We start from the raw sequence: 24,947 nt of genomic DNA on the forward strand, positions 1-24,947 counted from the left end.
CTGCAGGACATTCTGAAAGGGGAGGGTGAGCAGCCAGAGGTCGTGGTCCATATTGGTACTAACAACATAGGCAGATAGAGAGATGAGGTCCTGCAAAGTGAATATAGGGAGTTCGGCAGAAGGTTAAAAACCAGGACCTCGAGGGTTGTAATCTCAGGATTACTCCCTGTACCACGTGCGAGTGAGGGTAGGAATAGGAGGATTAGGCAAATGAATGCATGGCTGAAGAGCTGGTGTAGGCAGGAGGGCTGACCTGTACAAGAAGGACGGGTTGCATCTAAACTGGAGGGGGACCAATATCCTGCGGAAAGGGTTTAAACTAGTCTTGCAGGGGGGTGGGACCAAAGTAGTAGTCTCTCAGATGAGATAGTTGAGGCAAATGTAGAGGTTAAAGCAAGCAAGTCCAGTAGGCTGGCCGGGCATGGGGAGGACAGGGAGCCTGGAAGATCTGGTAGGCTAAACTGCATTTACTTTAATGCAAGAAGCCTTACAGGTAAGGCAGATGAACTCAGAGCATGGAATGGTACATGGGATTGTGATATTATAGCTATTACGGAAACGTGGTTGAGGGATGGGCAGGACTGGCAGCTCAATGTTCCGGGGTATCGATCCTTCCGGCGTGACAGAGGTGGAGGTAAGAGAGGAGGGGGAGTTGCCCTATTGATCAGGGAGGACATCATGGCAGTACTTAGAGAGGATATACTGGGGGGATTGTCCAGCGAGGTCATATGGGTAGAACTTAGAAATAAGAAAGGGGTGATCACTTTGATGGGATTATGCTATAGGCCCCCCAATAGTCAGAGGGAAGTGGAGGAGGATATATGTAGGGAAATCACAGATAGGTGTAGGAATTATAGGGTTGAAGTCCTAAATTGGGGGAAGGCTAATTTCGATGGCATCAGACAGGAACTCACAAAAATTAAATGGGAGAGCTTGATTACAGGTAAAGGGACGTCTGGCAAGTGGGAGGCTTTTAAAAGTGAGACAGGAAGAGTTCAGGGCCAGCATGTTCCTGTTAGATGGAAGGGCAAGGCTGGCAAGTTTAGGGAACATTGGTTGACTAGGGATATTGAGGGTCTGGTCAGGACAAAGAAGGAGGCATATGTCAGGTATAGGCAGCTGGGATCGAGCGAGTCCCTCGAGGAGTATAAGGGATGCAGGAGTACACTTAAGAAGGAAATTAGGAGGGCAAAAAGGGGCTATGAGATTTCCCTGGCTGATAAGATAAAGAAGAATCCTAAAAGATTCTATAAGTATATTAAGAGTAAAAAGGGTAGCTAGGGAGAGAGTAGGTCCCCTTCAAGATCAGTGTGGCAATCTATGTGTGGAGCCACAGGAAATGGGCGAGGTCTTAAATGAATATTTCTCGTCCGTATTTACCGTGGAGAAAGTCATTGAAGCTAGTGAGTTCAAGGGAGGGAACACCGATATCCTGGAGCATATCAACATTACAAAGGAGGAGCTGTTGGAGGTTTTGAAGTGTATCAAAGTGGATAAATCCCCAGGGCCTGACCAGGTGTATCCTAGGATGCTCTGGGAAGCAAGGGAGGAGATTACTGGGGCCCTGGCAGAGATTTTTGTATCATCGTTAGCCACGGGTGAGGTACCGGAAGACTGGAGGTTAGCTAATGTTGTGCCTTTATTTAAGAAGGGCAGCAGGGCTAAGCCAGGAAACTTCAGGCCGGTGAGCCTTACATCAGTGGTGGGAAAGTTATTGAAGGGATTCTGAGAGACAGGATTTATATGCATCTGGAAAGGCATGATCTGATTAGGGATAGTCAGCATGGCTTTGTGCGTGGGAAGTCATGTCTCACGAATTTGATTGAGATTTTTGAGGAGATGACCAAGATGATTGTCGAGGGCAGGGCGATGGGCGTTGTCTACTTGGACTTTAGCAAGGCCTTTGACAAGGTCCCGCATAGAAGGCTGGTCCAGAAGGTTCGAACACATGGGATCCAGGGTGAGCTAGCAAATTGAATATAAAATTGGCTTGGTGATAGGAGGCAGATGGTGGTGGTGGAGGATTGTTTTTCAGATTGGAGGCCGGTGAGCAGTGGTGTGCCTCAGGGATCGGTGCTGGGCCCTCTGTTGTTTGTCATATATATTAATGACTTGGATGTGAATGTAGGGGGCATGATTAGTAAGTTTGCAGATGACACCAAAATTGGTGGTATAGTGGACAGTGAAGAAGGCTGTCTAAGGTTACAACAGGATATAGATCAACTGGGAAAGTGAGCAAGGGAGTGGCAAATGGAATTTAATGCAGACAAGTGTGAAGTGATGCATTTTAGGAAGTTAAACCAGGGCAGGACATATACAGTGAATGGCAGGGCCCTGGGGAGTGTTGTTGAGCAGAGAGACCTTGGGGTGCAAGTACATAGTTCTATGAAAGTGGCAACACAGATAGACAGGGTGGTGAAGAAGGCGTATGGCATGCTTGCCTTCATCGGCCGAGGCATTGCGTACCAGAGTTGGGATGTCATGTTACATTTGTACATAACGTTGGTTAGGCCGCACTTGGAGTACTGTGCGCAGTTCTGGTTGCCGCACTACAGGGAAGATGTAATTAAGCTGGAGAGGATGCAGAAAAGATTCACAAGGATGTTGCCTGGTTTGGAGGGCTTGAGTTATAAAGAGAGATTGGATAGGCTGGGTCTGTTTTCCCTGGAGCGAAGGAGGCTGAGAGGGGACATGATAGAGGTATATACAAATATGAGAGGCATAGATAGGGTAGATAGCCAGAGTCTGTTTCTCATGGTAGGGGTGACTAAAACTAGAGGGCATAGAGTTGAGGTGAGAGGGAGGAGGTTTAAAGGGGATCAAAGGGATACATTTTTCACACAAAGAATAGTGGGTATCTGGAATGAGCTGCCAGAGGAGGTGGTGGAGGCAGGAACAGTAGCAACATTTAAGAGGCATCTGGACAGGTACTTGAATGAGCAAGGCATAGAAGGATATGGAATTAATGCAGGCAGGTGGGATTAGTATAGATAAGCATTATGGTCGGCATGGACACAGTGGGCCAAAGGGCCTGTTTCTATGCTGTACAACTCTATGACTCTATAACACCTACAGCTGAAAGTTCACCCATTCTGATTTTTGGATGGTCCATGATTTAGGTAGCCATTATTCCTACTGGAAACAGGTCGGGACAGGCTCAAATGGAACAGTTAGACCCTCATGGAATCTTCAAATTTTGAAGGCAATCAGCACTGGCATTATACTTCTTCAACCCACCACAAATTATGGGTGATACAGGTTAAGAAGCAGCCATTTGTAGCGTCACTTAAAGGGATCATTTGAAACAGTAAGGGAAAGCTGAAAGAAGATCTGGCTGTCATTTTTCCTTGATTCTTCTGGGATTTTTAAGCCTGAAATCTTCATTAATTTCAACTGCTTGTTGTTGGATGTGCATTCTGTATTTCTCCAACACTGAAATAAGCTGTTCCATTAACCCCCGATCTTTCCAGTTCTTCCCTTTAAGGTGCTGTTGCAATCCTATAATGGTTGTCTGTCCCGCTGGATTTCTTGACCTTCCAAATGGTGAGATGCCTATAGGCGGTGTGATTAATGCTGGTAGCTCACCTGTTCAATGATGATGAGACCCCACCATGTTTTCCAAAATGAATAAGGCTGTGACTTGACAAAGGTCGCCCCAGCTCGGCTACAGTTTAGTGGGTTCTGATGGTCTATGGAACCTCACCCAAGTAGCTATTATTCATGTGTGTGCCTCGTCAGTGAGTGATAGGCTGCTCAATTAGATTCCAGCCGAGTCTCTTGTCTTTGTCTATGTTCTCCACATATATGTCACTGGAATGGCTCTGGCCAATTTGCTGCTTTATAACCCAGCTGCACAAAAGCCAAGAGTAGCACTCCTCTCTAGAATGCAGCTGAGATTAGCTGACTTTACACTAATCCCAGGGATTATCCTGGGTTGTGTGGCATTGTTTTATTTGATCTTAATCGAAAATAAAATCTAGTATAGATGCTTCATTGCAAAACCTTTTGAAGAAATTGTATGGATTTGGACTGGTTAAAGTAAGCAATTACAGAGTTAAGATGTGAATCGTTCATGTGGATTAAATATCTGTAGAGTGAAACAGAATACAATTCTAAATAAATGCTGCTATGCGATGAAGAGACTTAGTTTCTTTGTATTTGCTAATAGATTTAAAAAAAAGACTTTTCAAATCATTGTTGTGCCTCACCTGTTGCCTTTTTTCATCCAGAAAATGAGGTCAGCACATTATATTTAGTTATACATAGGTGGTATCTTCACATCCTAATTGTTATCAATATACACAATAGTTCTGTGCCAAAATTGATACAGCCTCACAGTTCAAACAGACTTTGGCCTAGAAATTTGGCACCAATATGGCGAGCAGGAAGCACACGCTCATTACGAGCCAGAAGTGCGCCATCCATCATGGTGGTCGAGGCCAAATAATAGATGTGCAGTGCCCATGCCAGAAACAAGTGTTAGACCCTTTGGATATGTAAACAAGGGACCTAACACCTGTTTGAGACCCTCTCTGCAAGGTTTGTTTACCCTGAAGCAGCCAGTGGCCACTGCACTCAGGAAAACCAACCCTACTTGTGACCTAACAGGCAGTCTTTAGAGGAACCATCTGTTAGGCCGCAATCAACAAAGTAAAATGTAAGAATATGTATGCATTTATGCATGTGAACCACTAAGGCAACCCCATCCTTCCCCCACCACACCCTCCCCCAGCTCTCGGCGAGCTGTGGATGCATATTAGATATCTGCAATTCACCGGCTCAATGATAATGAGGCCCAAGGCTCACCATCAGGTGCACCTGGGGCCATTCAGGCACAGGAATCATTCCCTGTGTCCACCATGCAACCAAAATGAGATTGCTCAAATTTCTAGTTTTGATTCGCAAATTTGAATTTGTTTGAGTTACCTGGAAGATACCTGGTGCCATGGAACCATTTCCAAGCATGAATCAACAGCAGGAGAGGAAGGAAGAAAAGTAAAATGATTACAAAAGTACTTCACACTGGTATCCTGCCTTTTTATTCCATGTTATTTGTCATTCTGTTCCGCATTCTCCTTCCCTATCTGTCAGCCTGTTATGTCTTTCTGTTGCTTTCTGGTTCCCTTGGAAAAGGCTGTCCTTTTCTGGGAACCAGAAAGCAACATAAAGATGTAACATGGTGGCAGCGAGTGTCTGTGGGTAAACCCGGAACATTTTTAAAAGCATCATATTGAGAAAATTGACCCAAATTAGTGCCAGAGAGAGAGAAAAAAAAACTGAGTGACTCGTGCGAAAACAGAAAGAAAAACGAAATGTCAGCCGGGACAGGAATGAATGCCCAGCTACAGCCCATAATGAATTGGGAAGCTGATAATGTCGTAGAGGCATTTGAGAAGTTTAAACAAAAGTGCAATTTGGCATTCAGTAGCTTCCTAACAGGCAGTAGTGAAGTGGAGAGAGTCAGTTATATCCTTCTGTGGGCTGGAGATAAAGGATTAAATTTATTTAACAGCTGGGACCTAAGTGAAGAGGACAGCAGAAACCCAGACCAAATTTTTGAAAGATTCAGCACCCATCTCCAGCCAAAATAAAATCATCAGATATACCAATATGAATTTCAAGACCTCAGACAGGAACTAGGTGAGCCTATTGACAATTTTGTAGCAAGATTGAAAAATGTAAATTTAAGGATGCAGATGAACGTCTGGTAGATCAGCTCATTTGGGGTTCTTCACATCCTGAAGTACAGAAAGCTGTAACCGGACAGGACAAGCTCACAATATCACAGGCTGTAGACACTGCCAGAGCACATGAAGCCACGAGCAGACAGATGAAGATTCTGGCCTCCCAAACGGCTAGTCTTCAGTTAAGCCAAGAGAAAGGTAGCAGGGTTGATGCAGTGAAACAACAACAAAAGAATGTACACCAGACAGAGAGAAAGACGTGCAGGAGCTGTGGACAACCACATGAATTCATAGACACAGGGAAATGTCCCGGATATGGATCAATCAGCAGAGCTTGCGGAAAGACCAATCACTGGAAAAAGATGTGCAGAACAAGGCAAGAAGGTGGTAGATGAGCCATCAGAGCCAGAGTAACAGGGCGAAGGAATAGTGAAAGAAACCAAAATATCCATACCCTGAAAGATGACGATGGGTTTGAGAACGTGATAGACACAGGAACCATAGAATTGCACAAAATGTCTGGATAGTTCCCAGAGAAAAGAAATTCACACAAACCTTTCAGATCAGGAAGAGGGTGAGAAACAAGCCCACAATGATAAATCTGAAGGTGAAGATTGATACTGGAGTGCAGAGTAACATCATCCTGCTCAGACTATACCAGAAGATCTTTCCTGAAAATTTGGAGAAAAATGGTTATCCAAGGGAAGGTGCTCTGAAACCAAACAATGTCATGCTAACAGCATACGGGAGAACTGAGATTCGACAGCTAGGAACAACCCAAATCAGAGGGGCACACAAAGGAAAAGATGTTAACTGTATGTTCTATGTCACAGAAACAGATGGTCCTGCTATCCTGGGGTTGAGCAGTTGCGAAGAGCTACAGATTATCTCAGTAAACCATGAGGTGAAGGAGGTGACTCTGAGGGTTGAAGATAGTACTCCCGTTGAAAAGTGCCCTTCGATCAGAAGCAAAGAAGATCTGGTACAAATGTACCCAGGGTGTTTTGATGAAACAATTGGATGCTTCGAAGATTTTGAGTATCACATCACTGTTGTCCCAGCGTTGAAACCAGTGATTCATCCCCCACGTAAAGTACCAGTAGAACTAAAAGGAAAGTTGGTAAGAGAGCTCCAAGAAATGGAAGAAAAGAAGGTGATCACCAGTCACATCTACAGATTGGGTAAATTCTATTGTGGTGAGAGAGAAGCCAAATGGACGGCTAAGAATTTGCCTAGATCCCAAAGATCTTAAACACGCAATAAAGAGGGATCACTACTCTATTCCAACATTAGAAAGAATCGCACTTTAAACTTGGAAAAGCCTGGAATCAGTCTGTTCTTTACAGCTCCATGCTGTCTGCTGTTGAACCTGGTTCAACTGGTTCTTGCGTTACATATAACATGACTTCCCAGTGCAGCTGTGAATGTAGCCCCCCCACTGGAACACTTACAAAAAACAACTAGTTCCTAGCCAATTAGTTCCTAACACTTTACAGATAGTATAACAATATATAACACTGCCCATTGATCGGCTTTAAAGTGCAATAGGATTTTCCACGAAAATAAATTAATTGAAAATGCTGTTATTAATATTTAACACATGCATTGTTGTAGATTGATAAAATGTGATACATTCAAGAAAGGATGATGCTTAAAGTTTAGTAATCTGTAAAGTACAATATAATTTGCACAAATAAATAAATATTAATGCCTTTTGCTGTTGGTAGTGACAGATTGCTATAATATCATTCGTGCTATCTATCTTCCTGTGATTTCTTTTGTGTTGCCATAATGCATGATTTTATTCACAACCTTGACTAAACTATTTCCTTTAAAAATAGTCCAAACTCCAGTAAAAAGGGGGCTTTGTGCCTGATATCTGGAAAATAGTACTGCAATGTTTAATAGCAACCAATAAGAATAAATTAATCACTGAAAATTGCAAATGGTTAATCTGGTGTAATGATTAATACCAGATTAAGTTTGCCACTCAATTTCTCTCATCATAAGTAAAGATAATTGTAAAACAACAATGGAAATATTTGTTACATTTTCTTTTTAAAATTTCCATTTTCAATGATGTGACAGAAATGCTGCTGCTGGGCATTCAAGTTTCCGTGACACATAATCTTTTCCATCCGCATGATAATATTCATCAGATTTTTATTACAGTTTGAATTTAATTGATAAATTCCTGAATCAGTTCCCAGTTTTGTAGTGAAATTACTGTTTTGTGTTTTTTTTTGCTTTTGAACATCAGCAAAAATATCAGATTTGAATATTTTTGAACTTCTGCTCAAAGCAGAACCAGGTGTTTGCTTGGAGGCAATATTCCTGACTATATTTTTAACATGTCAGAATAGAAGCAGTTCCTTATCCTGCTTCTTCCTCTTGTTATGTTGCAACGCATCAATTAAATGTCAGAAAGTTTCAATTTCAACTTATTTTGTATTTGTCATAGGTGCAGCTGTGCTAAGTATTATTTTACAGCATTTTCTCGGTGGATTGATAACGACATTGACATTTACTATCATGATGCTGTGCACCCAGAAGGCTGAGGAAAGAATACAGGTAAAATTGGTGTATCTTTGTAACATATTTATTGCTTTACCAACCTGATATAGTATTTCAATGTTAGGTTATTCTACATATGAAATATAGAGTAGGTAATTCTCCTCACTCTTATCATGCTATCTGGTAATTGAGATATTCTATTGAGATAAAACAATTATTTTTATTGTTCCAATTTTTTTTTTCTGTCATATACATCAATGCCAATTTGCCCTGTCATAAGAACAGGTTGTTAAAAATAAATGCCTATTTGAAGTTGCACAATGACTGATTTGGAGAAGGCTGTAATCCACTGGATTTGAATTTCATGATATATACATTCCATCTGTCGATTATTCGAAAAAAAAGCAGCCCTTTCATGTTGGGGACCAGGTTTCAAGGGTTGTTCAAGAGCTTTACCATCTTTCCCACTGTCAGTCAGTTTTGCTGTATAAATGTCCATCTACTACAACCACAGTCAAATGCAGCCACTTTCTTATGCGACCGCTTTTAAATTTCATCTTTCCCTTTTTTCTGTTTACAGCATTTTTACTTTAATTTATAGTTTTGACACAAATACTTTATAATCCTAGGAGCATATTTAGGTGCTTTATGTAAGTTCTATACATACACAACTTGCTGCTATATATGATTTTACAGGACTTTTTGGGACACAGGTTATCCCAGGTAAATGCTGATAATTGTCTATTTAATTCACAAGGTTTCCTCTTGAAAACGAATTGGCTTTTTATTGAGAAAAGCAAAACTTACCCTTTAGGATGATGTTAGGAGGAATCACCTGCCTCATGGTTGCTTAATTGTCCAAACTTTGGCACAGTGCTTGCTTTTCAGCCATATAATTTGGCTAAGAATAGAGCCATTCTGTTTAAATTGAGAAACCAAGGAAAAGAGGCAGGGTTCATAGTGCAAAACAGTGCAATATTAATGGGTTGAGGCTCACCCATCACCTCTGTGCTCATTGACCTAAGATGACTCACATCAGCAATGCCACAAATTAAAAATTCTCATCTTTGGCCGGAATTTTATGTTGGGCGGGAGGCTCCGCCCAGTGGCCTCCGCCAGGCCTGGGGAGCCAGGCGGGTATTTTTTGCTTCCCAGGCCCTTAATTGGCCTTGGGGGGACTTCTACCTCCTGGAGGCAGTAAGTCCCACCTAATGCAGCTGCCGGTCAATCAGCGGTCAGGCAGCTCTTAGTCCCAGCAGCACCACTGGGAGCGGTGGCCACTGCTGAAACTACACCCAGCCATCGGCGGCAACAGGAAGGACGGCACCGGAAAAAGGTACGTTTTAAGGGTCTCGCCAGGAACTACCGGCTGGGGCCCGGTGAGGCACGGGGTTTGGTTGGGTGGGGGTGGTACTGTTACGTGTTGAGGGCGTTTGGGGCTTTGGGGCAGCCCTCCGTGGGGCACAGGGCGTCCGATTAGGAGAGCCCCCCCCCCCCCAGCCTGCAAGAAGGCCACCTTTTACCAGGCGGGGCTTGAGGACTTTGCCATCCGGCCGCCGAGGGTAAAATAACCACGACCGTGTAAAATTGCATCAGGGGCAGGAGGGGGTTGGGAAGGCCCCCCCGCCTCCCACTCAATTTTGCGTCACCCCGCACCCCCCCCCCCCCACATCAGCCTGCTCTTTCGGGGGCCGTAAAGTTCCAGCCTTTGTGTTTAAATGCCTACATGCTCTTGTTCTTCCCTATCTCTGTTATCTCCTCCAGCTCTACAACCCTCTGAGAACTCCATGTTCCTCCAGTTCTGGCCTGTGCATCCTTAACTTTCTTTGCCCCATCATTGGTGGCTATGACTCAGCAATCTAGGGCCTATCCTCTGGAATTCCCTCCCTAAACCTCCTTCCTCCTTCAAGATGCTGTTAAAACCTGCCTCCTTGACCTTGGCCTCCTTGATAGCTGTCTTGTTAAGGCTGGGATAGACAGATTTTTTTGTCTCTCAGGGAATCAAGGGATATGGCGAGTGGGCGGAAAAGTGGAGATGAATCCGAAGATAGGCCATATGGTCTACTCCTGCTCCTATTTCCTACGTGCTGTCCTAATGTCTCCTCCTTTGGCTCAATGTCAGTTTTATGCCTGATTTTCACTCCTGTGAAGTGACAGTGAGTGATAGTTTTAGCAAGATTTTTTTCAGCTATGCTAGAAGATGGAGGGCTATTAAGGACTTGATGGGCCATTGAAGGATTCCATGGGGCAGGTCCAGGTGTGGTCCTAGGATATGGCAGAAGTTTAGATGGCAACTTTGTACCATTCTTCTCAAACGATAATGTAAGATTGATGTGATTATTGACTGTTTTGAAGTAGATGTGGATATAGCCTTACTGCAATTATTGATCTTAAAACAGTTTGAGTTGCTGGTCCTGATGGCATTCATCCTAGGATATTCAAAGAAATCTGTGTTGTTTTCTGTGAGTCACTTGCTCATATAGCACACTGGTGTTTGGATTAGAGTGAGGCTTATGTAGTCCCTTATTTAAAACAGTAAAAGTCAGAACCAGAAAGCTATGGGCTCACTTGCTTGACTTTGCTTACAGATAAGTTGTTATAAAAGATCATTACAGATATGCGGATGACCAACTTGAAATAGAAGAGGTTCTTAGGGAATCTCAACATGGCTTCTGGAAAAAATAGTCCTGTCTCACCAGTATGATTTTGTTGGAAGTCTAGTCAACATTATGTATCTATGCTTTCAAAAAGCCTTTGAGATCAGTGGGTGGATTTCCTAATTAAATAAGTAACAGATTGTATTTGTGTGGACAACAGGTGGATATTAATGGTAGAGTGGTCCACTGGCAGAGTAATTTGGGATGGGTATCAGTAGCTTTGCTTTTCACGACCTTTCAATGATCTGAAGGCATCAGTCCTGTGGAGATAAAGTCTCATCTTGACATTGAGGATACCCTCCATTGTGTTGTGTGACATTACCACCGTGCTAAATGGGATAAATTCAGAACAGATCAAAACTAGAAATCCATGAGGCACTGTGGGCCATCAGGAGTAGCAGAATTGTATTCAACCACAATCTAACCTCATGGGCCAGCGTATCCCTCACTCTACCATTACCATCAAGCCAGGGGATCAACCTTGGTTCAATGAGGAATGCAGAAGAGCATGGTCGGAGCAGTGCCAGACACACTTAAAAATGAGGTGCAAACCTGATGAAGCTATAACACAGGACTACATGCATGCTAAACAGCAGGTGCAGCAAGTGATGGTCAGAGCTAAGCGATCCCACAGCCAACAGATCAGATCAAAGTTCTGCCACATCCAGTCGTGAATGGTAGCATTTGACCAAGTGTAGCCAAGGAGTCCTAGCAAAATTCTAGTAGGTGGAAATCAGGGGAAAAACTCTGCACTGGTTTGATTCATCCCTAGCAAGGTGGTTGTGGTTGTTGGAAGTCAGTCATCTCAGCCCCAGGATATTGTTGCAGGAGTTCCTCAGGATAGTGACCTAGGCCCAACCATCTTCAGCTGCTTCATCAATGACCTTTCCTCCATCATAAGGTCAGGAGTGGGGATGTTTGCTGATGGTTGCAGAGTGTTCAGTATCATTCTGAAATCCTCAGATACCAAAGCAGTCTGTGCCTTCTTGCAGCAAGACCTTGACAACATTCAGGTTTGGGCTGATAAGTGGCAAGTGGCATTCACTTCATACAGGTGCCAGGCAATGACCATATCCAACGAGAGAATCTAACCATCTCCTCTTGACATTCAACGGCATTACCATCACTGAATCCCCCACCATCATTATCCTGGGGGTTATCATTGATCAGAAACTGAACTGGACCAGCCATATAAATACTGTGGATTCAAGAGCAGGTCAGAGGCTGAGAGTTCAGCAGTGAGTAACTCACTTCCTGACTCCCAAAGCTTGTCCACCATCCACCATCCACAAGGCACAGATCAGGAGTGTGATGGAATACTCTCCACTTGCCTGGATGAATGCAGCTGCAACAACACACAAGATGCTCGACACCATCCAGGATAAAGCAGCCCACTTGAACGGCACCCCATCCACCACCTTCAAAATTCACTCCAACACTGGCGCATAGTGACAGCAGTGGGTACCATGCACTGCAGTAACTCGCCAAGCCTCCTTCAATGGCATCTTAAAAACCCACGATCTTTATCACCTGGAAGAACAAGGTGCATGGGAACACCACCACCTGCAAGTTCCCCTCCAAGGCACTCGCCATACTGACTTGGAAATATATCACCGTTCCTTCACTCTCGCTGGGTAAAAATCCTGAAACTCCCTTCCTGACAGCACTGTTGGTGTACCTACACCCCAAGGACTGCAGTGGTTCAAGAAGACGGCGCACCATCACCTTCTCAAGGACAATTAGGAATGGGCAATAAATGCTGGCTTTGCCAGTGTCACTTGCATCCCATGAAAGAATAACAAAAAAGTTTTCAAGGTGATGGATAAATGGTCCAAAAACTGTCAACCGAACCTTTGAAAATGACCGCTATCCGTTTATCATCTTTAGGTGGAAGGATGGGTTACCTTTCTTATGGATCAGATAATGACAGGAAAATGTTTGAGTAAAATGAAATGAACACTTTGGTAAGAGACACACAAGACTCCTAACAACACGGAGCTCGGTTACAAGGCACGCAGACAAAGATCCCCACTGGAATTTTACCTGCCCATTTAGAATGAGCTCAGAGGCGGGTGGGATTGTAAAATGGGAGTGGACTGCTTTGGCTGGAAGTCCGGCATTCTTGCTTTGTGTGCTATTTTCTCCTGTGGTCACAAGAAGGAAGCCTGTGAGTTTCCCCATGGAGACAAGCACAACACCTATGCTGGTGGCAGCCCAGCAGTTGGCAATGGGGGGCATACGCATGCCACCTGCATATGCCACTCTCGAGTGACCTTGTGGAGGTCAGCAAAGGCAGACGGATGTTTCTCAACGAGATGCAGCCATGTCTCTGACAGGACATGCTGCTGCCTAGCCCCCTTGCCACCGACAGGGTGGTCACTCCCTCTCCACCAAACACACCCTCTCGTGTTGCATATGCAAGTCCCAAAGGGAAAAGAGATATGGAGTACTCACCAGACCGAAGGAGGTCATTGACGCATTTGCAGCACTGAATCCAGGTTCGGAGGGTGACCCACGGCTACTGACCTCCTTTCCACCTCCGTCCAGACTTGCTTGGTTAGGCGGGCCGCACTCCACTGCCCATCCCTTGGGGAGAGGCCCTGCCACTTGTCCTTGCAGCCTGGTGGAGAAACTGAAGGGAGGTATTGCTGAACTGTTGGAGCCACCTGGGATCTTCTGCCATTCTTAGTGTGGGCTGCCGGTCAGCTGTTTGGTTGCAGGCAACAGTCAGGGAGCCGCACACGGATGGTTGCAGGCAACAGTCAAAGAAAGGACTCCTCTGTGCAGGCTGCAGTGAATGCAGGGCTGGCAGCCCTTTAAATATGGCGCCAGCACCTGCCACAGTGTCAGCTAATGCCGAACTTGCTTCCTGCTTCGGGCTTTTGATTGGATGCCCCTGCACCTTGCGTTACTTAATTGGCCAGCCGTCATGAGATCATGTGTGGCCTGTTGCTGAAGGCCCTCATGGAAGTGGCACCCGCTCCTTGGTGCCTCTGCTGGGTCCTGCAGCCTTTCCAGTAAATCCAGCCCCACAGGTCAGGCTGTTATATTGCGTTTTAGAGAAAGGATAAGTTCCTTTGCATTAAAACCCATTGATCTGATGGGGTTCATCTGTGGAGGCAATCATATCATTTTATTGTAATTTTATCCTAATTATGTGTTTCAGCTGCTCCTTGTACTGAAATCTGGGGCTAGATTTTCAAAGTACTTTGGGGGTGTGCATGGGTATAGGTACGAATTTAAGATTGGGTTCCCAGAAGGTTTCTGGATCCTGCCACCTCCAGCATGAGCTGCAGTTTTGAAAGAGAGGGTGGGGTGTGGAGAGCTGGGAACCCACTCGTCTCCAATTAACTGTCTTCCTGTTAACCATTATGCCACTTGTTTGCATTGTAATGCTGCTGGCCCTCTGATATGCCTGCACCATTCTACAAGGCAACAGCGAGCCCTTTCATGGCTGCTGTCTGCCTTTCAACATTACAGTCTGGAGCCGCTTCCCGCCTCCAGGCCGGTCCCGGTGCCGCTGATTGTGTGCCACACTTGCCTCCAGCCCAGTTAGATCATTTACATTTGAAGATATCATTGCATCAGCCATGCTGATGCAGCGTGGGATTGGGACCCAGAAATGATCTGAGCATCGGGGTCATGACCCTGAAACGAAAATCCAGCCTCTGATGTCCAGATATTGGTTTCTGTCTGTAATGAGAAGCTGTTGATTAATGAATGAAGTCCATATAACAATCTGCCAAGTGATGAGGGTGGGGTGGGGAACAGGTCTGTTTGTTGTCTGTCTCTTACTAAGCTTTGCAACCTGCCAGATTGAACCTCCACTTGCCCCTTGCATTCTTAGGTGTGAATGGAACAGTTCTAAATAGCTGGGTAAGTATCTCAGCTAAGAAAAGTTTAAAAGTTTAAAGACTATTTCAAATATAGTAAGTAGTGTTTTTTTTTTAGGGAGTTCTGTAGTAACGAGGACCAGGGAAGAAGGGCCCTAGAGTAACTGATATTATTGGACATTAAGATCTTCCAGAAGGTTTAATTTAATTTAAAGGGTTAAATCATGGCAGGAGAGCTCAAAGCCGTGGTGTGCTCCTCGTGCTCCATGTCGGAAGGCGGGAACATTTCCAGTGCGCGGGACAAGCATGTGTGCAGGAAGCTGCAGCTCCTGGAAGCCCGGGTTTCGGAGCTGGAGTGGCAGCTGGGGACACTGTGGACCATCCGCGAGATGGAGAGTATTGTGGATAGCACGTATAGAGAGGTGGTCACACCACAGGCTCAGATTCTACTGGCAGGAATGGAACGGGTGACCACCAGGCAGAGCAAGAGGACTAGGCAGGCAGTTCAGGAATCTCCTGTGGCTATTCCCCTGCAAAACAGGTATACTGCTTTGGATACTGTTGGGGGAAATGGCCTCTCAGGGGAAAGCAACAACAGCCCAATTCGTTGCACCACGGTTGGCTCTGCTGCACAGGGGAGGAGTAAAACGTGTGGGAATGCAATAGTTACAGGGGATTCAATTGTACGGGGAATAGATAGGCGTTTCTGTGGCTGCAAAAGAGACTCCAGGATGGTATGTTGCCTCCCTGGTGCTAGGGTCAAGGATGTCTCAGAGCAGTTACAGGACATTCTGAAGGGGGAGGGTGAACAGCCAGTGGTCGTGGTACACATAGGTACAAACGACATAGGTAAAAATAAAGGATGAGGTCCTAAAAGCAGAATATAGGGAGCTAGGAAGTAAGTTGAAGAGTAGAACCTCAAAGGTAGTGATCTCAGGATTACTACCAGTGCCACGTGCTAGTCAGAATAGAAATAGCAGGATATATCGGATGAATACGTGGCTGAAGAGATGGTGTGAGGGGGAGGGTTTTAGATTCCTGGGGCATTGGGACAGGTTCTGGGGGAGGTGGGGCCAGTACAAACTGGACAGATTACAGCTGGGCAGGACTGGGACTGATGTCCTAGGGGGAGTATTTGCTAGAGTGGTTGGGGAGGGTTTAAACTAAAATGGCAGGGGGATGGGAACATTTGCAAGGAGTCAGAGGAGGGGGGATCAAAGACAAGAACAAAAGACAGTAAGGGAAATAAGAAAAGTGATAGGTAAAGAAATCAAGGGCCAGAATCAAACAGGGCCACAGTGAAAAATAGTGGGAAGGGGACAAGAAATGTTAAAAAGACAAGCCTTAAGGCTTTGTGCCTTAACGCACGGAGCATTCGCAATAAAGTGGATGAATTAATCGTGCAAATAGATGTAAACGGGTATGATATAGTTGGGATTACGGAGACATGGATGCAAGGTGACCAGGGATGGGAAATGAACATCCAGGGATATTCAGTATTTAGGAAAAAAGCAAAAGGCGGTGGAGTTGCATTGCTGGTTAAAGAGGAAATTAACGCAATAGTGAGGAAAGATATTAGCTCTAACGATGTGGAATCTGTATGGGTAGAGCTGAGAAACATGAAGGGGCAAAAAGCGTTAGTAGGGGTTGTATGTAGACCCCCAAACTGTAGTGATGATGTTGGGAATGGCACTAAACAGGAAATTAGAGATGCATCTGATAAAGGCACATCTGTAATTATGGGTGGCTTTCATCTGCATATGGATTGGGAAAATCAAATAAGTCACAATACCGTAGAGGAGGAATTCTTGGAGTGTATACGGGATGGTTTTCTGGACCAATACGTTGAGGAACCAACTAGAGAACAGGCCATCCTAGACTGGGTATTGTGTAATGAGAGAGGAATAATTGACAATCTAGTGTTGCGAGACCCCTTGAGGACGAGCGACCATAATACGATAGAATTCTTCATCAAGATGGAGAGTGACGTAGTTGATGCTGAGACGCGGGTCCTGAATCTTAATAAAGGAAACAATGAAGGTATGAGGCAAGAGTTGGCCATGACGGATTGGGAAACGTTACCTAAAGGGATGACGATGGATAGGCAATGGCAAACATTTAAAGAGCGCATGGATGAACTGCAACAATTGTTTATCCCTGTCTGGCACAAAAGTAAAATGGGAAAGGTAGCCTTACAAGCCTTACATCGCTTACAAGGGAAATTAGAGATCGCATTAGATCCAAGGAAGAGGCATATAAATTTGCCAGGAAAAACAATAGCCCTGAGGATTGGGAGCAGTTTAGAATTCAGCAAAGGAGGACCAAGGGATTGTTTAAGAAGGGGAAAATAGAGTACGAGAGCAAGCTTGAGGGGAACATAAAAACTGACTGTAAAAGTTTCTATAGGTATGTGAAGAGAAAAAGATTGGTGAAGACAAATGTAGGTCCCTTACAGTCAGAAACAGGGGAATTTATAGTGGGGAACAAAGAAATGGCTGACCAACTAAATGCATATTTTGGTTCTGTCTTCACAAAGGAGGACACAAATACCATACCAGAAATGGTGGGGAACACAGGGCTTAGTGAGAGAGAGGAACTGAAAGAAATCAATATTAGTAGAGAAATGGTATTGGGGAAATTGATGGGATTGAAGGCCAATAAATCCCCAGGGCCTGATGGTATGCATCCCAGAGTACTTAAGGAAGTGGCCCTAGAAATAGTGAATGCATTGGTGGTCATCTTCCAAGATTCTATAGACTCTGGAACAGTTCCCACAGATTGGAGGGTAGCAAATGTAACCCCACTATTTAAAAAGGGAGGTAGAGAGAAAGCAGTGAATTATAGACCAGTTAGCTGACATTGGTCGTGGGGAAAATTCTAGAGTCCATTATCAAAGATTTTATAGCAGAGCACTTAGAGAACAGTGGTAGAATCGGGCAGAGTCAGCGTGGATTTACGAAAGGGAAATCATGCTTGACAAATCTACTAGAATTCTTCGAGGATGTAACTAGTAGAGTTGATGAGGGGGAGCCAGTGGATGTGGTTTATTTGGACTTTCAGGAGGCTTTCGACCAAGTCCCACATAAGAGATTATCATGTAATATTAAAGCGCATGGGATTGGGGGTAGTGTATTGCGATGGATAGAAAATTGGTTGGTGGACAGGAAACAAACAAGGAGTAGGGATAAATGGGTCTTTTTCCGAATGGCAGGCAGTGACTAGTGGGGTACCGCAGGGATCGGTGCTAGGACCCCAACTATTTACAATATACATTAATGATTTAGATGAGGGAACTAAATGTAATATTTCCAAATTTGCAGATGACACAAAATTGGGTGGGAGGGTGAGTTGTGAGGAAGATGCAGAGAGGCTTCAGGGTGATTTGGACAAGTTGAGTGAGTGGGCTAATGCATGGCAGATGCAGTATAATGTGGATAAATGTGAGGTTATCCACTTTGGTAGCAAAAACAGGAAGGCAGATTATTATCTGAACGGCTATAAACAGAGAGGGGAATATGCAGCGAGACCTGGTTGTTCACGTACACCAGTCGCTGAAGGTAAGCATATAGGTGCAACAGGCGGTAAAAAGGGTAAATGGTATGTTGGCCTTCATAGCGAGAGGATTCGAGTACAGGAGCAGGGATGTCTTGCTGCAATTATACAGGGCCTTGGTGAGGCTACACCTGGAATATTGTGTGCAGTTTTGGTCTCCTTATCTGAGGAAGGATGTTCTTGCTATAGAGGGAGTGCAGCGAAGGTTTACCAGACTGATTCCTGGGATGGGGGGACTGACGTATGAGGAGAGATTGAGTTGGGTAGGATTATATTCACTGGAGTTCAGAAGAGTGAGGGGGGGATCTCATAGAAACCTCTAAAATTCTAAGAGGACTTGACAAGGTAGATGCAAGAAGGATGTTCCCAATGATGGGGGAGTCCAGAACCAGGGGTTATACTCTAAGGATATGGGATAAACCTTTCACTGAGATGAGGAGAAATTTCTTCACCCAGAGAGTGGTGAGCCTATGGAATCCGCTACCACAGAAAGCAGTTGAGGCCAAAACATTGTATGTTTTCAAGAAGGAGTTAGATATAGCTCTTGGGTCTAAAGGGATCAAAGGGTATGGGGAAAAAGCAGGAACAGGCTACTGAGTTGGATGATCAGTCATGATCATAATGAATGGCGGAGCAGGCTCAAAGGACCGAATGGCCTACTCCTGCTCCTATTTTCTATGTTTCTATGAACAGGTTACATCTTTGCTAATGTCCGTCTCCCATTTATCATTTCTGGTGGCTTCCACCATTTCAAAATTTGTGAGATTAGCCAGGCCCTGCACTGGTACTTTGAGTGCTGCGCATGTGACACCCTGTCTCCATGTATTGGACCATCATGAGGTACCTCACTCATTGGAGTTTCCAGGATTGCCTTGTGTGGAGTAAGGTGAGGAGACAGGTCTCCATGAACTACCACAGCTGGTACAGGGATTGAACCCAAGCTGTTGGCGTCTTTTTGCATCACACTCTAGCCATCTAGCCAACTGAGCTAATCGACCCCCCCCAGAAAAGTTTATCTAGCAGTACTGCAACTCTTTTGCTTGTACTTTAGGACTGCTGGACTCCAGCTCCCCGCAGGCGTCGGGGAAAGTTTTGCTGCCTCGAGGCAGCCTCCTGGCAGCAGACAAGGGGCGGTGGCCAGTTCTCCAGACAGGCTTAGAGGCCCTCCCTGCATACCTGTGTTCAACGGCAGCCTCAGGCCACTCTGTGAAAGGGCACCCCCTCCCCCCTGCACCCCAGCACTCCACCCCCCCCCCCCCCAAAGGTCATGGCCCAGCTGCAAAAGCCTTTTTATTTTAAATTTGAAGAAGTTGGAGAAAAGACACTGCTATTTTGAAGTGTCCGCTCCCTCACTTACCTCGAATGGCATCCTGCTACTGCTTTCAGGTTGAAGGGCCTCCTATTGGCCCTCAAGCTTTGAGAGCCCACCCGCCATCCTTAATTGGATGGCGTAGCCCACCCTGGTCACTAATGGGCCAATTCAGGGAAAATCACTGATGAATAATTGTTTCCCACACATTTCAGGCTTCTGACAGCCATTTGAGCCTGACGGTGAGAATCAGAAGCCCACAGGAAAATCCTGCCTATGGTCTGAGGCTTTGAGCAAGGATGGTCAGGGGATGTACTCTGCCGCACGTTTGTTGTTGAAGTGGGGCCCAAGAATTGTCCAGACCTCTGTCTCACAGGTGTACACAATTCGCATTGACTTTTTCAAACTGTCAACAGAAAAAAACAGGGTAATTTGTTGGCTTCAACATTTAATTAGCATTACATACCTTCTCTCCCTCAACCCTGTCTCTTATGCCCTTTTCCCCTGACCCTGTCTACCTTCCTTTTTCACTTTATAGAATTTGTAGAACAGAAAACAGGCTACAGCATAGAGTCATAGATTTATACAGCACAGAAACAGGCCCTTTGGCCCACCGTGTCCGTGCCGGCCATCAAGCCTATCTATTCTAATTCCATTTTCCAGCACTTGGCCTGTTGCCTTGTATGCTATGGCGTTTCAAGTGCTCATCTAAATACTTATAAATACTTAACTAAATACTTAAATACTTCTAAATACTTGCATGTGTTTAATAAAAGCACTGTCATTTTTTCTCTCCCTCTGTTCAATAAAGTTTTCTTTTAAATGTGACCTCTAATTATGAAAAGTGTTTGAGCAGAAACTGCTAGAAGCTAAAACATAAAGTATTGCTCATCTTAGCTGACTAAATACTCATGCATCGGGGAAATTAGGTAAACTGCACATGTTCAGTCTGTGCAATCCAAATTTAGTTCACAGTGTCACAGCTCTGGGCAAAAATATCAAATCCAAACCCAAGTTTTTGTGAGATGCTGAGGCCTTCAAGTCAAAACTTTGACAAATATATTAGCAAGAAGATTTGTATGAGAAGAGTGCCATTCACCAGAGAGGCAGTAGGGAAGCTCCACCACTTACCTGCAGCTATCTGGCTGCACTGTTGGCTTGTTGGCTATGACTGTGCTCAACTTTTATGGCACAGGGTTATTTCAGGCAGTTACGGGGGAGCTCTGTAATATCAGCTAGGTTGCCATGTGAGCATCGATGACTGTGATGTATTTTACAGTATAGCAGTGAAATTCAAGACTTTTGGCATCACAACAAGAAAGCAGTAGAAAGGACCAGCCAGTTCATGTGATTGTAGACTTTCCCAAGGTTCAGGGTGCAGTAACTGGTACCCACATTGTTTTGTGAGCTGCTACCGAAAACCCCCTCAACTACTTCAACACAAAGGGCTTTCATTCCCTAAATGTACAGATTGTGACAACGTTCGAAGAATCCCATATATCAACGCAAGATTCACTGGAAGTTGTCACAATGCATTCGTCCTTTGAAATTTGGATTTCTCCAAACTCTTCATGGAAGAAAATCATTTCAACAGATGGCTTGTGGGTGAGGAAGCCTAAACGCTATCCCATGGATAATGGACTGATTAAGAGCATCTAGTTGAGAATTCTCACTCCAGTGGCCTGCTGCTTGGGAACAATGGCCGGAATTGTATGTTGTGGCAGTGGCCCTGTCCACTGGCTAAAAAGTCAAGAAAGAACCCACCTCCACCCTTCCTGGAAGCCATGCTACAATTTTGCATGGCCCAGGCCCTTAATTGGCCTTGGTTCGGACTTCTGTCCCTCTAAGGCAGGATGTTCCACCTCCAAGAGCTGCCAACCAATCAGATGGCCGGTATCTCCTCAGTCCCAGCAGTGCCACTGGGAGAGGTAGCCACTGCTGGGACTGCACCAAAGTGAAGAGGATGATGGGCCTCGCCCATCAGGAAGGGAAATGGGGTTTAGGCCTTGTCGGGGACAATACTGGGCCCTGGTGAGGGGGTGGGAGTCGGAGAGCAGGGCAGGGTGGGTAGATTTAGCGGGGTCAGCCTGTGCTGCTGTTGGGGCCTCTGGTGCTGAAGTGCCCGTCTGTTGATGATAAAATACCAGCGGTGGCAGGAGGAGGCCCTTAAGTGTCAATTAATTGGCGACTAAAGGGCTTCAATTGGCCTGGGGCGGGCAGGCTGTTTGCCACCTCCCGTGCCGCTAGTAAAATAGCAGGGACGGGTAGGTAATGAACACAGCCCCCCACCCCCAGTCGCCTGCCACTCGATTTTACGTGCTCCCCACCTCCTTGCCTGCTCCCAGTGGTGGTGCAAAATTCCAGCCCCAAATTTCTCATGCAATAAGAATATCATAGCCTCCAAGTTCTGTTAAGTCACACACTGTCCTAACTTGCACATATATTACCATTCCTTCATCGTCACTGGGTAAAATCTGGTACAGAGCAGATTTTTGGGGAACATTCCAAGTTGCCACCTCCCAGTCAAAGTTCTTCCTATTTAGCACATTCTTCTGCTTTCTTTTATGATCTGCTTAGTAATGGAAACATATTTTGAAGTTAGCAGGGGAAAAAATGTTGTCACTGCCTCCTGCACATTATTTCCCTCCCATAGGCTCATGCTTCTGGCAAGCCTGAAAGTTGTAAAGTTGCTGAGTACTCATAAAATTAAAAATTCCTGTTTTATGCACAAGTATTTTGCATGTATGTGCACACAGAGTCTATAAGAAATTGAATTTTTTTAAAGTATTCCTCAGCTGGCCCTGTGCATGGTAGGGTGAGAGAATGCAAATTGTTGAGCAGGGGTATAAATGTCACCCACACACGATCTGTTCAGATGATTTTCTTCCCTGAAGTGTTAGGGGGAAGCTGAATTTTGAAGGATGAATAAAGAGCCTCAATTTAAAATTCACATCCTTGTTTTCAAATCCCTCCATGGCCTTGCTCCTCCCTATCTCAGTAATCTCATTTAGTCCTACAACCCTGCAAGTTCTCTACATTTCTGGCCCCATGTGCATCCCCGATTTAATTGCCCCAGCGTTGGTTGCTGTGCTTTTAGCTGCCTCGGCCCTGTACTCTGGAATTCTCTCCATAAACCTCTCTGCCTCTCTAAATCTCTCTCCTCCTCAAAGAGATTCCTTAAACCTATCTGTTTGATCAAGTTCTTGATCACCTGTCCTAATATCTCCTTGTGTGGCTTGGTATCATATTTTATTTGATAACGCTCCTGTGGTGAGCCTTACAATATTATAGTGTCTTAAAGTTACTATGTAAATGCAAGTTGTTGTAACAATTGCCAGCATAGCTTGCACTGATTTGTGAGAATGAGATTGAGGGAGCAGGTTGAGCATAAAAAGATTTGATACGCTGAATGAGAGAGATATATTTTGTTTGGTTGTCTACAGTTTCGGTCTTACAAATAAAATATTTGCTTTAAATAGATGGCCCTTATAAATGATTCTTTAAATTTTGATGCCAAACAGAGGTAATAGACCATGAGCTACAGAATTAATATGTTTCAGATTTTTGGCTCCCTTGAGCAATAAAACTCACCAAGAAAGTTTTAATAAGTCAATTCTTAAATTGTTCAATTTGCTTAAATCAGTGTGTCATAAAGGAAATCAAAGAATTTTTATAAAATTGACCACAGTTGCAGTCAAAAACGGTTGAAAGCCTTGATTATGTGTCTATTGAATGGAAACATGCAGACTTTCATTCTCCTTTCAACTCTGAAATAAGCAAGAAAGCCCTACATTATGAAATTGAGAATTTCCCATTTTTCAAATTGTTTTACAATGAATGATACGTATTGTTTTAGTTTTAGTTTTAGTTTTTGCTTTCACATAATCCCTTCTGCCTTTGGTGTCAGTTTACTCTCCTGGTAGTCTGAGCTTTTGCATCATGTAATGCATTTATTAATGAGACCCCAGCAGATCTGAATTCTAAGATAAAGTTCAAAATGTGATTGCCCATATATAATATTGGTCATTGCTGGAGAAAGAAACATTTATTCCTGGGGCAGCTACACCAGAATTTATTTGCATCTCATAGATGTAAATTCCTGCTGATCGTCATGGCCTTTTTCTTTTTACTGAAAGCAACCTGCTTTGGAAGTACTGTGGATTTAAGTCAGAAATTCTCCTCCCACTCCCACTCCAGTTCCTCTAATCCCTCAACCTCTGAACACGCACAGTACATGGACATGTTCTGAATATATGCTGTACATTCCTACTGCTTTGCACCTTACAGATATTAACTTCTTGATCATAAATGTTAGTAGGTGAATATTACTGTTGGCATACTCTTTCTGCTGTTTGAATGAAGACAACACATGAATTTTAAATGGATTAATACTTCTATTAAAATAACGAATGGAGGAATTTGGTATGATTATACAGCTGACAGCAATTTCTAGCTAATGTATAAATTTATGGCAAAGTAAATTTGTAACATTAGAAAGGATGTGAAGGCTTTGGAGAGGGTGCATAAAAGATTTACGATAATGGTTCCAGGGATGAGGGACTTCAGTTACATGGAAAGATTGGCGAAGCTGGGGTTGTTCTCCTTAGAGAAGAGAAGGTCGAAAGGAGATTTGATAGAGGTGTTTAAAATCATGTTGGGTCTAGACAGAGTAACTGATCCAGATGGGGGCCACACTCCACGTGGCAAATGCACACCAGATGGAGAGATACTGTTCCCATTGGCAGAAGGGTCAAGAACCAGAAGACACAGATTTTAAATGGTTGGCCGAAGAACCATAAGAAAAAAACATTTTATGCAGCGAGTGGTTACGATCTGGAAGGCACTGTCTGAAAGGGTGGTGGAGTCAGATTCAATCGTGGCTTTCAAAAGGAAATTGGATAAGCACCTGAAGTGGAAAAATTTGTAGGGCTACGGGGAAAGGGCTGGCGAGTGGGACTAGCTAAATTGCTCTTGCACAGAGCTGGCATGGGCTCATTTGGGATTTACTGAATCATGCTTGTGGCACAGGTCAGTTTTCATTCTGTGACCTTGCGTGATTGCGTAGTCTCGATGGGCTGAATGGCCTTCTATTCTGTAATCATTCTGTGATTCTATTCTCTGGACATTACACATGTGCAGTGGGAAAATAGGTCTGTTTTCAATGAATATAATTGAGTACAGTGCAATGTTTGCTGAGAGTAACAGGCAATCGTGCAAGGTCAATTGTGCCACAAGCATGATTCAGTAAATCCCAAATGAGCCCCAATTTGCTATGCTAGAAATACATTGTACACTTAGAACATAAGAACTAGGAGCAGGAGTAGGCAATTTAGCCCCTCGAGTCTGCTCCGCCATTCAATACGATCATGGCTGATCACATCTTGGCCTCAACTCCACC

The 24,947-nt window shown here is 44.4% G+C and overlaps 1 protein-coding gene across 4 annotated transcripts in view; it reads left to right on the forward strand.

The window, feature by feature from the left end:
• Window positions 1-24,947, forward strand: part of mfsd3 (major facilitator superfamily domain containing 3) — a 130,869-nt gene that overhangs the window by 57,428 nt on the left and 48,494 nt on the right. For 2 of the 4 annotated variants that reach the window (XM_068029962.1, XM_068029963.1), the window contains exon 6: window positions 8,146-8,229. Coding sequence is in view for 2 of the 4 variants with exons in the window: in XM_068029961.1 (XP_067886062.1) it covers window positions 8,146-8,255 (110 nt within the window). In the remaining 2 variants the exon portion in view is untranslated. Of the gene's footprint in view, window positions 1-8,145; window positions 8,256-24,947 lie in introns of those variants that run through there. The other 2 variants (XM_068029961.1, XM_068029960.1) reach the window with 1 other exon arrangement.

Source organism: Heterodontus francisci, chromosome 4, assembly GCF_036365525.1.
Source record: "Heterodontus francisci isolate sHetFra1 chromosome 4, sHetFra1.hap1, whole genome shotgun sequence".
Lineage (NCBI taxonomy): Eukaryota > Metazoa > Chordata > Chondrichthyes > Heterodontiformes > Heterodontidae > Heterodontus > Heterodontus francisci.